The sequence below is a fragment of the Moschus berezovskii genome, chromosome 26 (genome assembly GCF_049115385.1).
Source record: "Moschus berezovskii isolate FMDL1 chromosome 26, NW_MosBer_1.0, whole genome shotgun sequence".
Taxonomy (NCBI): domain Eukaryota; kingdom Metazoa; phylum Chordata; class Mammalia; order Artiodactyla; family Moschidae; genus Moschus; species Moschus berezovskii.
This window is the reverse complement of record NC_142485.1, coordinates 8,842,797-8,855,354: the sequence shown is the minus strand read 5'-3', so window position 1 is coordinate 8,855,354 and position 12,558 is coordinate 8,842,797. Positions and strand designations below refer to the sequence as shown.

Below are 12,558 nucleotides of genomic sequence, written 5' to 3'. Positions count from 1 at the left end.
GTAAAGAACCTGCCTAACACAGGAGATGTAAGAGGCTTGGGTTCGATCCCTGGGTCAGGGAGATCCCCTGAAGGAGGGCATGGCAACCCACTCCAGTGTTCGTGCCTGGAGAATCCCACGGACAGAGGAGCCTGGCAGGCTACAGTCCATGGGGTCGCAAAAAGTTGGACGTGACTGAAGTGACTGAGCATGCACGTACATACCCTTCCCGTGGGCGCCAGAGCGCCTACCCGAGTGCTGTGCACACCTCTTGTAAGAGACCTTACAGAATCCTGAGCCTGGGGAAGAGAAGCTAGGATCTTCCTCCCACTCTTCAGCCCTGACACAGAGCAGAGGAGAAGGTTCAAGGCAGAGAGGGATGATTCTGGGTTAACCGCTCTTCCTGTCTCTGGGTGAGTTCAGCTCCAGGAGGCGTTGGGACTGGCTGGCAGCGGCAGGGGTGGCCAGGGAGTGCGGGCCTCCGGTCGCCACTGCCCTGGGTGCCACTCCAGAAAGGTCTCACCCCTCAAAACGCTAAGACAACAGCTTCCTGCCTCTCCAAGTGGCTGGGTAGGTCAGGCTCTTTCCCTCATGTCATTTCTCTGTATGTGCCACTGGCCCCCACCCCTCACAGTGTCTGGGAGTATCTCCTCTCTCCCGCAGGCCCAGGCTCCAATACACCTGCGGAGGCTGGGGGTGACAGTGAACTGTCACTTAAAAGAGGAAAGTAAGCAAAATATGACCTCAGCCCTCCTTGTCTCCTCCTACGGAGACTGTGCTGTGCTAAGATGCTTTAGTCGTGTCCGACTCTGCGACCCCATGGACTGTAGCCCTCCAGGCTGCTCTGTCCGTGGGATTCTCCAGGCAAGAATATCGGAGTGGGTGGCCATTCCTTTCTCCAGGGGGTCTTCCCGACCCAGTGATTGACCCCGAGTCTCTTAGGTCTCCTGCTCTGGCAGGTGGATTCTTTATAGGTTAACTTTCACTTATTAAAATACTCTGGGCTTCCCTAGTGGCTCAGACAGGAAAGAATCTGCCTGCAATACAGGAGACCTGGGTTTAATCCCGGGGTCGGGAAGATCCCCCAGAGAAGGAAATGGCAACCCACTCTAGTATTCTTGCCTGGGAAATCCCATGGACAGAGGGACGTGGTGCGGGGTCGCAAAGAGTCAGACAGGACTGAAGCGGCTAACGGTTACTTATTTACTATTAAAATACTCTCTTTAGTCAGAGCTAGCAGAAGGCCTTGCAGCCACAGTGTCTGAATGAAAAGTGTCTCTTGAAAAAGGAAACAAAAAAAGCAACAGCTATCCTATGCGTGGCACTGCCCAGCACCCAGCTGGGCACCTCTAACCTAGAGGGCATAGGCTTCCTGCTCCCTGCTGTGCCCTGGCAGCGTTGACACCCTGATTCTTGGACCTAGAGCAAAACCCACCAGCTGCTACTTCCTGCTGCACACTAACCAGGCTTGACTCCACAGCAATTATCTAGCTGCTTCAATGTGACTAGAAAGCGCCCTCCCCCACCTGCCAGAACTCATGCAAAATCCTTCCCAAGAGCAGGCGGGATAAGTGAGGAATTGGAGTGGGCACCAGGGATCGGGGTGTTCTGCCCTCTGGGCTGTTCCACTGCTTTGAACCAACTGTTGCCATCTCATCTCAGCTCACCTTTTAGGCGTCAAGTCTACAACTGTGCCACAGGATCTCTGGGCAATTTGGGAAGAAAAACCAGAATGGGTCCTAATAACCCACTCTTCAGTCTGCATCAAAATCACTGGAGCTTGCCCCAGTCCTGAGCTCCAGGACTGTGGTTCAGTAGTGCCGGGCAGGGCTGCGAGTCTGTGCTGTCACCAGGCGCCCGGATGAGCGTGACACAGGGATGCGGGCAGCACTCTGAGAATCAGTGGACTAGGACCAGACAATTTAGAAAACCCTTTCACGAACGAAAACCCACAGATCGCCATAACCACCCTACAAGGGGAAGATGCTTGGATGCACCTGAGGCTTGGAGAGGTCAGCTGACCCGCCTGGGTCACGCTGCACATAAGACCTGCAGTTGGTTGACTGCCAGGATGTGCCTTGTATACTCCTTTCTCCTCACAGTTGCCCTCACGGCTACCATGGTTATTTTTAATCCTAGAAGGAAACGGCAACCCACTCCAGTATTCTTGCCTGGGAAATCCCATGGACAGAGAAGCCTGCTGGAGTATATAGTCCATGGGGTTGCAAAGAGTCGGACACAACTTAGTGGCTAAACAACAGCAGCACTGGAGTGACACGCATTCAGAGGGAGTAATTTCATCCTCCCCGTAGGAGACGGAAGCTTGAGGAGCAGGAGGAGCCATGCCTGGACCCTGGACCCCTGCCTGGCTTCCACTCCCTTTCAAACAGTCAGTTCTCATTGTCTGCAGGGGGCATGTTCTCTCGAGTCGCCAGGACCCCTCAATTAGCCAGGCCTGGACCACTGCTCCCCAGCAAAGTGCTGCTCAGGGTTCCTGCCAGCCTCAGTCATGACATGTTTTTCAACCTATGAACACACAACCCTGTGTATTTCTGATCAAAGACAACATATTTAATGTACCACTGACCCTTGAACAATATGGGTTTGAACTGCATGTACCCACTTATACGTTAGCTTTCTTTTTCAATAAATAGAGTACTTGCATTTTCATTTCACAGGATCTTTAAATGAACTGAGGGTGGGGACAAGTTTGTATTGGATTACAGATCACAGCACGGTAGAGTTGAAAGAACCAGGGTTTGACCCCAGGATTCTATCCAGATTGTTCCAGCTTCCTGCCCTGGGGGTGAGTCATTCATCAAAACCTTTGTTTTTTTAGGAAGACAGAGCAGTGCTGAGATTTTTCAACTGCCTGGAAGGTCAGTGCCCCCTAAGTCCCAAGTTGTTCAAGGGTCAACTGGATATTGTTGCATTATTAATACTGAACTTGTGTCCCGCAGAGCTTTAACTCCTGACTGAATGAAGCTCATCTAACACATGGATTTCCTCCGCATGGCCCATCACAGCCCTGCTGCTCTTAGTGACACTAGACAGCAAGGCCATTTATAACAGTGAAATCACCCACCAACAGCACAGAGATGCAGAAAAAAAAAAGGTGACACTAAATAGACACCAAAAGGACACTGGATCTGAGTGTGATCTGAAAGAGGGACAAAGCAGACAGTCGCCTCGTTTGACTTCTGCTGGGAACAGGCCCGCAGGGAACTCTGCTTCATCCCCTGTGCTCCCTGAAAGGCCCTGGGAGGGAAGCGCTGGGTGTGCTGGGTTTGGGGGTGACAATGAGCTGGAGCTAATAGGTGACTGTGCAAGTCAGCAATTATTGGGAATCCGTGAGCCCCGGGGGCCTGTGCAAGCTTGCAAGTAGCAGGCAGCAAAGCATGAAGGACTGAAAGCCCTCAGCCCCTTCCCCATCTTGTCTGCAGTCTGTCTTGCTCAGCGGGTAGAGCATTGCAGGCTGTCCCCTGGGTTCTTGGGACCAGACAGGAGCCTCCTCCACACTGGCCCCCGCACTGCACACTTCCATGGCCTCTTCCTGGCAGAAGCCTCGGCGGTAGCCTGGCCACTCGGCACCCCACCACCCACGCCCGGGGGTCTTGGACCTGCATCTCCCGTGTGTGAGTGTGTGTGTGTGTGTGTGTGGCGGGGTTCAGCCACTTCGCAGATCTACAGAAAAAAAAATTTCCAAAATGTCACGTTCCGTCCTTCCCCTCGCCTGCGGTCTGGGCCACCTGTTCAGGAACACCAGCAGAACCCGAGCCAAACGTCGCTGCCCTACGCAAAATAAGGCTCAAGGGTGTCCTCTGCCTTCCGCTCTGCCTTCTCAAAGTATTTGCACCTCTGGATCATTTCCAGGACTGACCACAGCTGATGCTCTAAACCAGCAGCTCGCTGGGACCCTGGCAGTGTGGGGGTTAACGCAGTGACCTCCTTAAGCTGCTGAGAAGTCAGGTCTAATTTTATCCTGTGACTGGATGGGCCAGACTCTTTTTTTTTTCCCCCCTAAGTGCTGAGGGAAGCCCAGAGTCAGCACTTCTGGGGGCTCGGGAGACAGCGGCCCTGTGTTTCTTTCTTTTTTTTTTTTTGCCAAGTGCAGAAAGTGAGCCTGCTGGCCGCGGGCCCAGAGCCAGGCCCTGGGGGTGTAAGTGACAGCAACCCGCTGCGCCAGTGGGCGCCGGGGCCACGTGCTTCCTGCTTCCGGCCGACTCCCACCCCGACGCGCCCGGTACTGAGCTGACCCGAGCTGGGCACAGCGAAGGGCCTCGGGGCAGCTCAGTACAGGACCCGTCAGGGAGGACGCAGGTCCAAGCTGGCCTCGAAGCCCCCCGCGCCCAGCACTGCTCAGCCCACTGGAGAGCCTTCGCCGCGTCTTCACGGCCTCCTTCCCTCCCGCACTTCACATCACGCCCGGGCACCCCCCGCCCCCAGCCACCGTCACCCCTACAGCCTCCTGTGGTTAACTTTGCCTCTTCCTAGAAAGCCAGGGAGTCACATGCTTCAGGAAACACCAAGGAGGATGGAAGCCTTGGATTCCGGGTTCAAAGCACAGCTGTGTTCCAGGCCTCTCCCCGATCTTCCTGGGCCCGTGCACTGAAACCTCACAGCTAGCGGACCCCACTGCGCCCTCTGAGGCCCTGCCTGCCCCCTACCCCAGGCTCCCTTGCTGGGCTGGGCTTCCAGGAAAACGATCCTACGGAGATGCACCGAGTGCTTCTCACTCAGGGAAGCACGAGTCCCGCATCTGTTTCTGCACTCCCGGGGAACGGGCCGGCAGAGGCTGCGAAACGGCTCAGAGGGCACCGTTAGGAAGCGGGAGTCTGAGCTTGGAGGCCACAGCCGCGCCTGGTCCTTGCACTCCATGCTGGGAGAGGCGGGAGCTGGCGGAAGGAGAGGGATGCGAAGTGCGCGGCCGCGGCGGGAGGCTGGGGGTGGGGGTGGAGGGAGATCGGGCCATGCAGAAAAGACCGATGCCCGTGTTACCTCCAGAGAGGCCACTGCACAGGAGGGGCTGGAGGTCACTGCTTCCCCCTTTTGAGGCTGGCCCGCTTCACTATCTGAGCCCCCTTCCTGCCCTCTATCAGGTCCGGCTGCAGGCCACTTCCTCTCAGCTCCACCTGGAGACAGCAGTTCAGACAGAAGGCAGGACAGATCACACAGAGACGGCGGGAAGGCCAGAAAGGACAGGCACCCTACAGAGGCGGCGGGAGCGGGGCCACCGGCCCCAGGAGGCTCGAGGGGGAGCCGGCAGACAGGTGAGAGGAGAGCCCCAGGCGGGCTGGTGCAGGGGGCAGCGGAGGTCACGGGCGGCACCTCGGAAGGATGAGGGCCTGGGAGGCCGCGGCCCCGGCAGTACCTTGGCGTGAGTCATAAAGGAATCAATGTCCGCCTCCATCTCACTAGGGTCCTCCAGGGGCCCCTCGGAAATCACCTCCTCGAGCTCCTGGGTGTCATCGGCTCCAGACGGGTCTATCTGGCGAACGACTTTGCGAACGATCTGGAATAATGAGAGGCAGGGCAGGAGGGGGCTTGGGGAAGCCGTCGAGGAAGAGCTTGAAAAGGGGCAGGTCCCGGAGGGCCGTGGGGTGGATGCAGGCTGTGACCCCAGGTGCCCTTCCCTGTGGTCAGGTTGGGGGCAGCCTCTGACCCCCCTGGTTGGGTGGGGAGCCCGCAATGGGCGGTCTCTGAAGCCCTGGAATTTGTGGGGGGTCTCAGCGAGGCTCAGGGACAAGCGGATCTGACCCTGTGACTTCCATCTCTAGCCCACAGGGTCCATGCTGCCTGCTGGTGTGTGACGGGTGTTTACACTGTCTTCCCTGCACGACGGGGAGGCCCTGACGGGGAGGGCGTGTCTGTCCCTTCGACCGTCTGTTCCCTGGTCACATATCTGAATATGCCAGTGACGGTCTGCTCTGCACCGACCGTGTGCAAGGAGTGGGAAGGTGAGAACGTGCACAAGCATGGAGCTCGTTGTGCGAAAGGGAAGACCGGGCCCTGCTCCGACCGAGCGTGTCCACTGGAGCCATGCGGGTCAGCCTCACCCAGCCCAGCGCTCGTCCGGCAGAATCAGGGCTCCCGCTGTAAACCTGCGGCGGGTCAGCCTCAGCCAGCCCAGCGCTCGTCGGCAAAATCAGGGCTCCCGGTGTAAACCTGCGGCCAACCCCATGCTCTCTCGCATCCTTTTATCTCAGGAAGCCCCGTGGGGACCCCCATGCTGCTGTCACACAGCTCTTTTCAGGGCCAGGTGTCACAGGACTAGGTTTGGGCTGTATCCGCGGGGCCCCGTCCTTCTGGAACACAGCCGCCCCGGCTGAGCTCAGGCTGAATCAGGCAAAGGACGGACCGCCACGTCTGGAACTGCGGCAGGTACCTGAACCGTCCCATCTGAGCTGGGCTTACCCTGCTGTTAGGGCGGCAGCAAGAAGCTGAGGGTGAGCCCAACGCCCTCTGCCCGGCTCAGCGGGGACTCTGCACCCACCTTCTTGGTGACGATGTTGCCCTGCTCATCCGTGAAATGCTCTTCCGTCACCTGCTCCCCTGGAATATTCTGAAGCTCATTCCCCTGGAATCAGAGGAAGGGAGAAAACTCGAGATGGATAAGTGGGGATGAGATGGAAAGAAAGGGGAAGTGAAAGTCACTCTGATGGGTCCGAGTCTTTGCGGCCCCAAAGACTATACAGTCCGTGGACTTCTCCAGGCCATACGGAGTGGGTAGTCATTCCCTTCTCCAGGGGATCTTTCCAACCTACAGATCGAACCTGGGTCTCCCACATTGCAGGCAGAGTCTTTACCAGCTGAGCCATACAAGAGAAGCCCAAGAATACTGGAGTGGGTAGCCTATCCCTTCTCCAACGGATCTTCCCAACCCAGGAATTGAACATGGGTCTCCTGCATTGCAGGCAGATTCTTTACCCACTGAGCCATCGGGGAAGCCCAATAAGGAAATAAAGTAGCTGTAGCAGCAGCAGCCAGAGTCTGATGAGATCCCACCCTGGCAGGAAACCGCAACTCAGCAAGAAGTGAGTTGGACAGACCAGCGGCTGCTCCAAGTTGAGACGGGTGGGGGACACCTCCGGGGGCTCTGGGCCTGAGGTCGGAAGGGGAGCCCAGGCTCATAGGAGCGCTGAGTGACAGATCCCTGCCATCATGCCCCAGAGCGGGCGAAACAGGCGCTGCGATGATGCGGCTTGACGGAGGAGCTCCTGGGAGAGGGAGGGAGACCCTGACGTCTACTCCGATGGCACTTTAAGGGGAAGAATGCCCTGGCCACAGACGCTTGTGCCCCGAGGTGGGGTCTTGCTACCTCCCTGAGCTGGTTGTGGACAGAAGCAGGAGGAGGGCCAGCCTCCTGAGTCCCAGAACGGAGCCTTCTCGACCATCGTGGGGGACGGGGGGTGGAGAGGGCGAGGAAGTGCCGCCCAGCTCCGGCCTGCACATCCCCAGCGCCCCCCAGCCAGGCCGCCTGACCTCTCTTCCTGTGGGGCATCCGGACCGGCACCCTCCGCGCCTGCCCCTACCCCGGATTACCTTCAGGAGGACCCGGCGCCGGACCACCCTGGTGGAGATGGTCTCCTCGTCGTCACTCAGCCCCTCACTCTCCCCCAGCTCCTTGTCCAGCTCCTGGTGGACGTGCTTGAGCACGAAGCCCAGGGAGCCCCGGACGATGTGCGCCACGTTCTGGCAGCTGACCAGGAAGAAGCCCAGCAGCACCAGGGTGACCAGGAGCTGGGTGATGAAGGTCCACATCCTCAACTGTTCACCAGCCCAGGCCTCCAGGGCCTGTGGAGCCAGGGCGGTGGGGCCTGCCACTCATTCTCCCCGGGGACTCCGGAGGCCCCCCGGGACTGGCTCCATTCTCCCCCGTGCGCAGGAGGCTGCAGGGCCCCCACAGTGGAACTGCCGCCCAAGTGCCCGCCCGGCCGAGTGCCCGCCTCTGCCCCCGGCCTGGCTGACGTCAGGCCCCAGTAATTCTAGCTCCCGAGCCAGCTGCCCTGGGCTGTCCGGCAGGGCCGAGGGAAGCCGGCAGGTGTGCGCGTCCCAGGCACCGGACGTGCGTGTTAAAGGGCGTTGTGAGCAACGCCACCCCCACCCACACCACTGAGAGCCCGCCCCTGTGCCAGCCAGAGGCAGCTTTAGCCATGCCCAGGAAAAGGGTCCTGTTCAGGACTTGGGAAAAAAATCAGATGTCTGCAGAATACAGTTCCTGGTGTGTGTCCTGGGCGGCTACCACCAGGACCATGGGGATGTCCACCCGCTTGCTCGTGGAGTGGGGCCAGCTAACACCCTGGAGGGTGCAGGGTTTGTTTCAAAAATAGCACCCTCCCGGGTGAGTGGTCAGCCCCAGGGGCGCAGGTGTCCAGCACTGGTGGCAGGGGCCTTAGGAGCCTGTGTGATTTCATGAGCCCCGCGGCCCTCGGTGGCCCCCCTGCCCTGCCTTAGGCAGCACAGCCACCCTAAATGCAAGCGGGTCCCCAGTGTGTCTATTTAAGGCCTCTCCTTCACGGCTCTTCCCCGGGAGGGGCTGGCAGCACCAGGGCCAGGAACCAGGTGTCTGCAACTCGCCTCTGCAGGCCTGGCTCCCCAAGGCAGCCCAGCAGCTGAGGTTCAAAGGAGTCCTGTTTCCAGGACGGGGCTGCTCCTCTCTGGGCAGCAGCAGGCATGCCAGGATGAACCGGGATCAGGGCTGGCACCCCGACCCCACGGAGACCTAGCGGGGTGGCTGGAGGCCTAGCGGGGTGACTGGGAGTGGGGGGCGCTCCTCTGGGCCTCGGTTTCTCCAGCTGTCAAGACAAGGGGTGTGGGTGTGAGCCCACCCACCACTAGGGACCGTGATGGCCCTCACCCCGCACGGCCCGCTGCCCAGGCGGAGCTCTGCATGCCCTTCCAGACATCAACTCGGCTCCATTAACACCGTCATGTTTCTGGTGTTCCCACGTCACGCGAGGGCAACGGAGGCGCAGAGAGGTTAATGGCTTGTCTCATTGCAACACAGGAGCGCCGGAGACGCAGACACAGCACGTGCAGGGGGCCCCGGAGCCCTGGGTCCGAGCCTGGGCCAGGAGCCCAACGTCAGATGCTCCCACCAGGCTGAAGAGAGGGCTGGCTGCCTTCCAGGTTGAGGTCCCTAGTTACAGTAACCACCGCCCACCCTCCAGCCCCCACTGTGCTTTGAGGCTCACTGAAATACCAGTCAACAGGTGCTCTGCACGCTGTCACATTAAACAGGCCTCTCGATCATCCCCCGGGGCCCCAGGAGACCGTGAGGAGACAGTTCGCCCACCCTCCCATCCAACCTAGACGGGAGGCGCGGGCCCTGCCCGCTCCTCGGACCCGGGACTGGGAGGTCTGGGACTCTCCCCGCCCTGACACCGGGCCTCCTGGGACTCAGTTTCCTCATCTGTAAATGAGGCAGCTGGGCACAGTGACCCTGGAGGTTTATTTCTCCAGGATCCTGCATTCTCTCCAGTCCTCCCCCGCCCCACGAAGCTGAGCACAGACCGGCTCCTGTGCTGTGTCCTCCCAAGGACTTGCGGTGGGGCGGGGGCGGGGCACAGACCCAGAGTGGGGGTGGACCTGGTGCTTTGGGACAAGTGTGCACGACCAGAAGTGGGTGCAGTCCGTCCACCAAGAACGCACGGGGTGGCCTGGGGTTAAAAACGGGTGCAGCGGCCCGGCCATCGGAGGCATGTCCTTGGCAGGGACGCCTTCTAAATAAAACCCTGTATGATTCCTGGCACCTCCTGGCAGCCAGCAGCCCCGGCCATGGTGGAGCCCGCCTGGCCCTGGGGTCCTCGGAGGTGCCTGCGAGGCTCGAGCCGGGACAGGGGCGAGGGGAGAAGCCGGCAGTGAAGGGGAGGGCGGAAGAGGACCTGCGTACACGGAACACGAGGGACCAGCGGGGCGCGGAGCACACGCTGCGCTTGCGCTAAAGGTATCGCTGCACGTTTACGGAGCAGGGACTCGCACTCCACACAAACAGAGTAAGACGATGTCAAGGACTTCCCTGGTGGCCCTGTGGATAACGCACCTGCCAGTGCCGGGGGCACGGGTTCGACCCCTGGTTCGGGAAGATTCCGCCTGCCGCGGAGCAACTAAACCCAGTGCCCCACAAAGACTGAGCCCGAGTTCCAGGGCCCGTGAGCCGCAACGACTGGCACCCGCACGCCGGGAGCCGGTGCTCAGCAAGAGACGCCGCTGCAGGGGAGAGGGGGCCCCGCTCGTCGCAGTCAGAGAAAAGCCCGCGCCAAGCGACGAAGACCCAGCGCAGCCAAAAGTAAACAAATAAATGATGTCAAGATCATAAGGGGCTTCCCAAGTGGCTCTAGTGGTAAAGAATCCGCCTGCCAATGCAGAGAGGAGGGATGGATCCCTGGGTTGGGAAGATTCCTTGGAGCAGGAAATGGCAACCCACTCCAGTATTCTTGGGCTTCCCTGGAGGTGGTAAAGAATCTGCCTGCAATGTGGGAGACCTGGGCTCGATCCCTGGATTGGGAAGATCCCCTGGAGGAGGGCATGGCAACCCACTCCAGTATTCTTGCCTGGAGAATCCCAGGGACACAGGAGCCTGGGGGGCTACAGTCCATGGGGTCACAGTCAGACATGACTGAAGCGACTGAGCATGCGTGCAAGATCATGAGACATCTGGGATTAGTTTCAGGATAACGTCGGGGGAAGTGTGTGTGCGCTGGAAGGTGACAGGCTATCCTATCTGGTTTCGTATCTATTTGTAATTTTTCACAATACAAAAAGGTTTCAAAAAACACGTTGAAACAGATGTCCACAGAAATGGGGAGTCAAGACAAAAGGAAATAAAGTGGCGGAGACTGAAGGGAGGGTGGAGGCCACAGCCTGTGCGGGGGTCGCCCCCACCCCTCCCAGCCTGTCCCCACGGGGGTCCACCCGCGTGGGCACAGAGACCCCAGGGAACCCTGACGACACTTTCTCTACCCCATTTACACAAGGGAACCCAGGGGCCAGGACAAGAGCAGCCGGTTCTTGGCCCCAAAGACAGGGTAAGACCCAGTTCAGCCAGCGGCCAGGCCTCTGGTTCTAAGCCCTTCTTCCTAAAACATGACAGAAAAAGAAAACAAACAAAACCAGCCCTCCAAAGACCCTGATGCTGGGAAAGATAGAAGGCAAGAGGAGAAGGGGGCGACAGAGGATGAGATGGTTGGATGGCAGCACCAACTCAATGGACAAGAGCTTGAGCAAGCTCTGGGGGAGATAGGGAAGGACAGGGAAGCCTGGTGTGCTGCAGTGTGTGGGGTCACAGAGTCAGACACGACTTAGCAACTGAGCAACAACTGCAAAGCCCCCCTCTGACCCTGTGACCACTCTGGGCATTGAAGGGAGGCCGGCAGGGGGGAGCAGGAAGGGGGCACCGTCGGTGTGAATGGGAGTCTCTGGACCCCCATCAAGGAGAGCCCCTCCCTGCCCTCAGAAGGGTCACGGAGGCTGACAGGTGGGCAGACAGAAAGAGAAGCCACCGCCCCAAACTTTAAAGACACAAACCACTCCCAGCAGGGGTCTGAGCAAAAGAGCAGATGCTAGGGGCCCTGGTCCTCTGGGTGGAGCGTGAGGGGGGCCCTGCCCGAGGGTGCCCACCTTTACCTGGAGGGAGAAGGTGCTGCCAGCCTCCTGCGTCCACTCTTGGGGGCCGGGTGCTCTCCGCTCCCTGCCGACCTCAGACTGCTCAGCCGCAGGCCCTGGGCCCTCCTCGAGCTCCGGTGAGCCGCCGACCGTTCTCTGGAATGGGTGTGGGCCCAGCGGGGCCTCCTCCGGCCAGGAGCCGTGTGCGGCCTCTTGCAGGTAGGAGACGATGGAGCCTTCCGCATCCCAGTCATGCACCCTGGCCCCCGGGAAGAGACCCAGGACACCGGTCACCCCCAGCCTCCTCTCTCAGGGGTCCTCCCTGTCCGGAGCCTGCCCTGCCCTCTGGAGGCTGGGAGGGCATGAGCCATCACACAGCATCTGCCCCATCCAGAGAGACGCGGACACCAGTGCCACTGGGCCCTGTCCTCTGAGTGGACGGCTCAGCTCCTGCGGCCCCGTGATGGTCCGGTCATCGGGGGTCCCCACACCCACCGTCCAGCCCCCGCATGTTGCTCCCAGTCCACAGCCCTCACGCCGGACTCCGCTGGTGAGATGACCCCACCCCCTCGAAGCAGGCTCTCCCGCGGCCTCGGGGACACACGTGCCTGCTCCTACCTCCCTCGCTGGCTCTTCCTTCTCACTGTCCTTTGTCTCCCCTCCCAACTTCCCCAGCACCTGACCCTGGAAGGGCCCAGGCTCAGTTCTCAGACCTCTCTCCCCATCTATACCCGCTTCCCAGATGAGGTCATGCAACCCGTGGCTTTCAGCCCACCAGCGGGTCCCCAGCAGCTCTTCCCTGAGCTGCAGGCCTCTGTGTCCGACGACCTCCTTGACACCTGCCCTGGAAGTCTCTGATGGGCATCTCGGGGGCTCAAATCCTCACCGAGGGGCTCCTCCCCAGCTGTCTCCCCACCCTGCAGTAGACGGCACCCTGGGTCCTTCAGGTGTCAGCTCAAGGACACCTGTGTCCTC

The 12,558-nt window shown here is 59.9% G+C and overlaps 1 protein-coding gene across 8 annotated transcripts in view; it reads right to left on the bottom strand.

Annotated features, from left to right (window-relative positions):
• The window catches only part of ANK1 (ankyrin 1), a 107,785-nt gene that overhangs the window by 3,900 nt on the left and 91,327 nt on the right, over positions 1-12,558 (bottom strand). For 3 of the 8 annotated variants that reach the window (XR_016036506.1, XM_055416647.2, XM_055416649.2), the window contains exons 40-43: positions 11,605-11,842; positions 6,473-6,556; positions 5,351-5,491; positions 4,978-5,111 (exon numbers count right to left, since the gene is read on the bottom strand). Coding sequence is in view for 7 of the 8 variants with exons in the window: in XM_055416647.2 (XP_055272622.2) it covers positions 5,013-5,111; positions 5,351-5,491; positions 6,473-6,556; positions 11,605-11,842 (562 nt within the window). In the remaining variant the exon portion in view is untranslated. Of the gene's footprint in view, positions 1-4,977; positions 5,112-5,350; positions 5,492-6,472; positions 6,557-7,521; positions 8,025-11,604; positions 11,843-12,558 lie in introns of those variants that run through there. The other 5 variants (XM_055416648.2, XM_088832710.1, XM_088832712.1 and 2 more) reach the window with 5 other exon arrangements.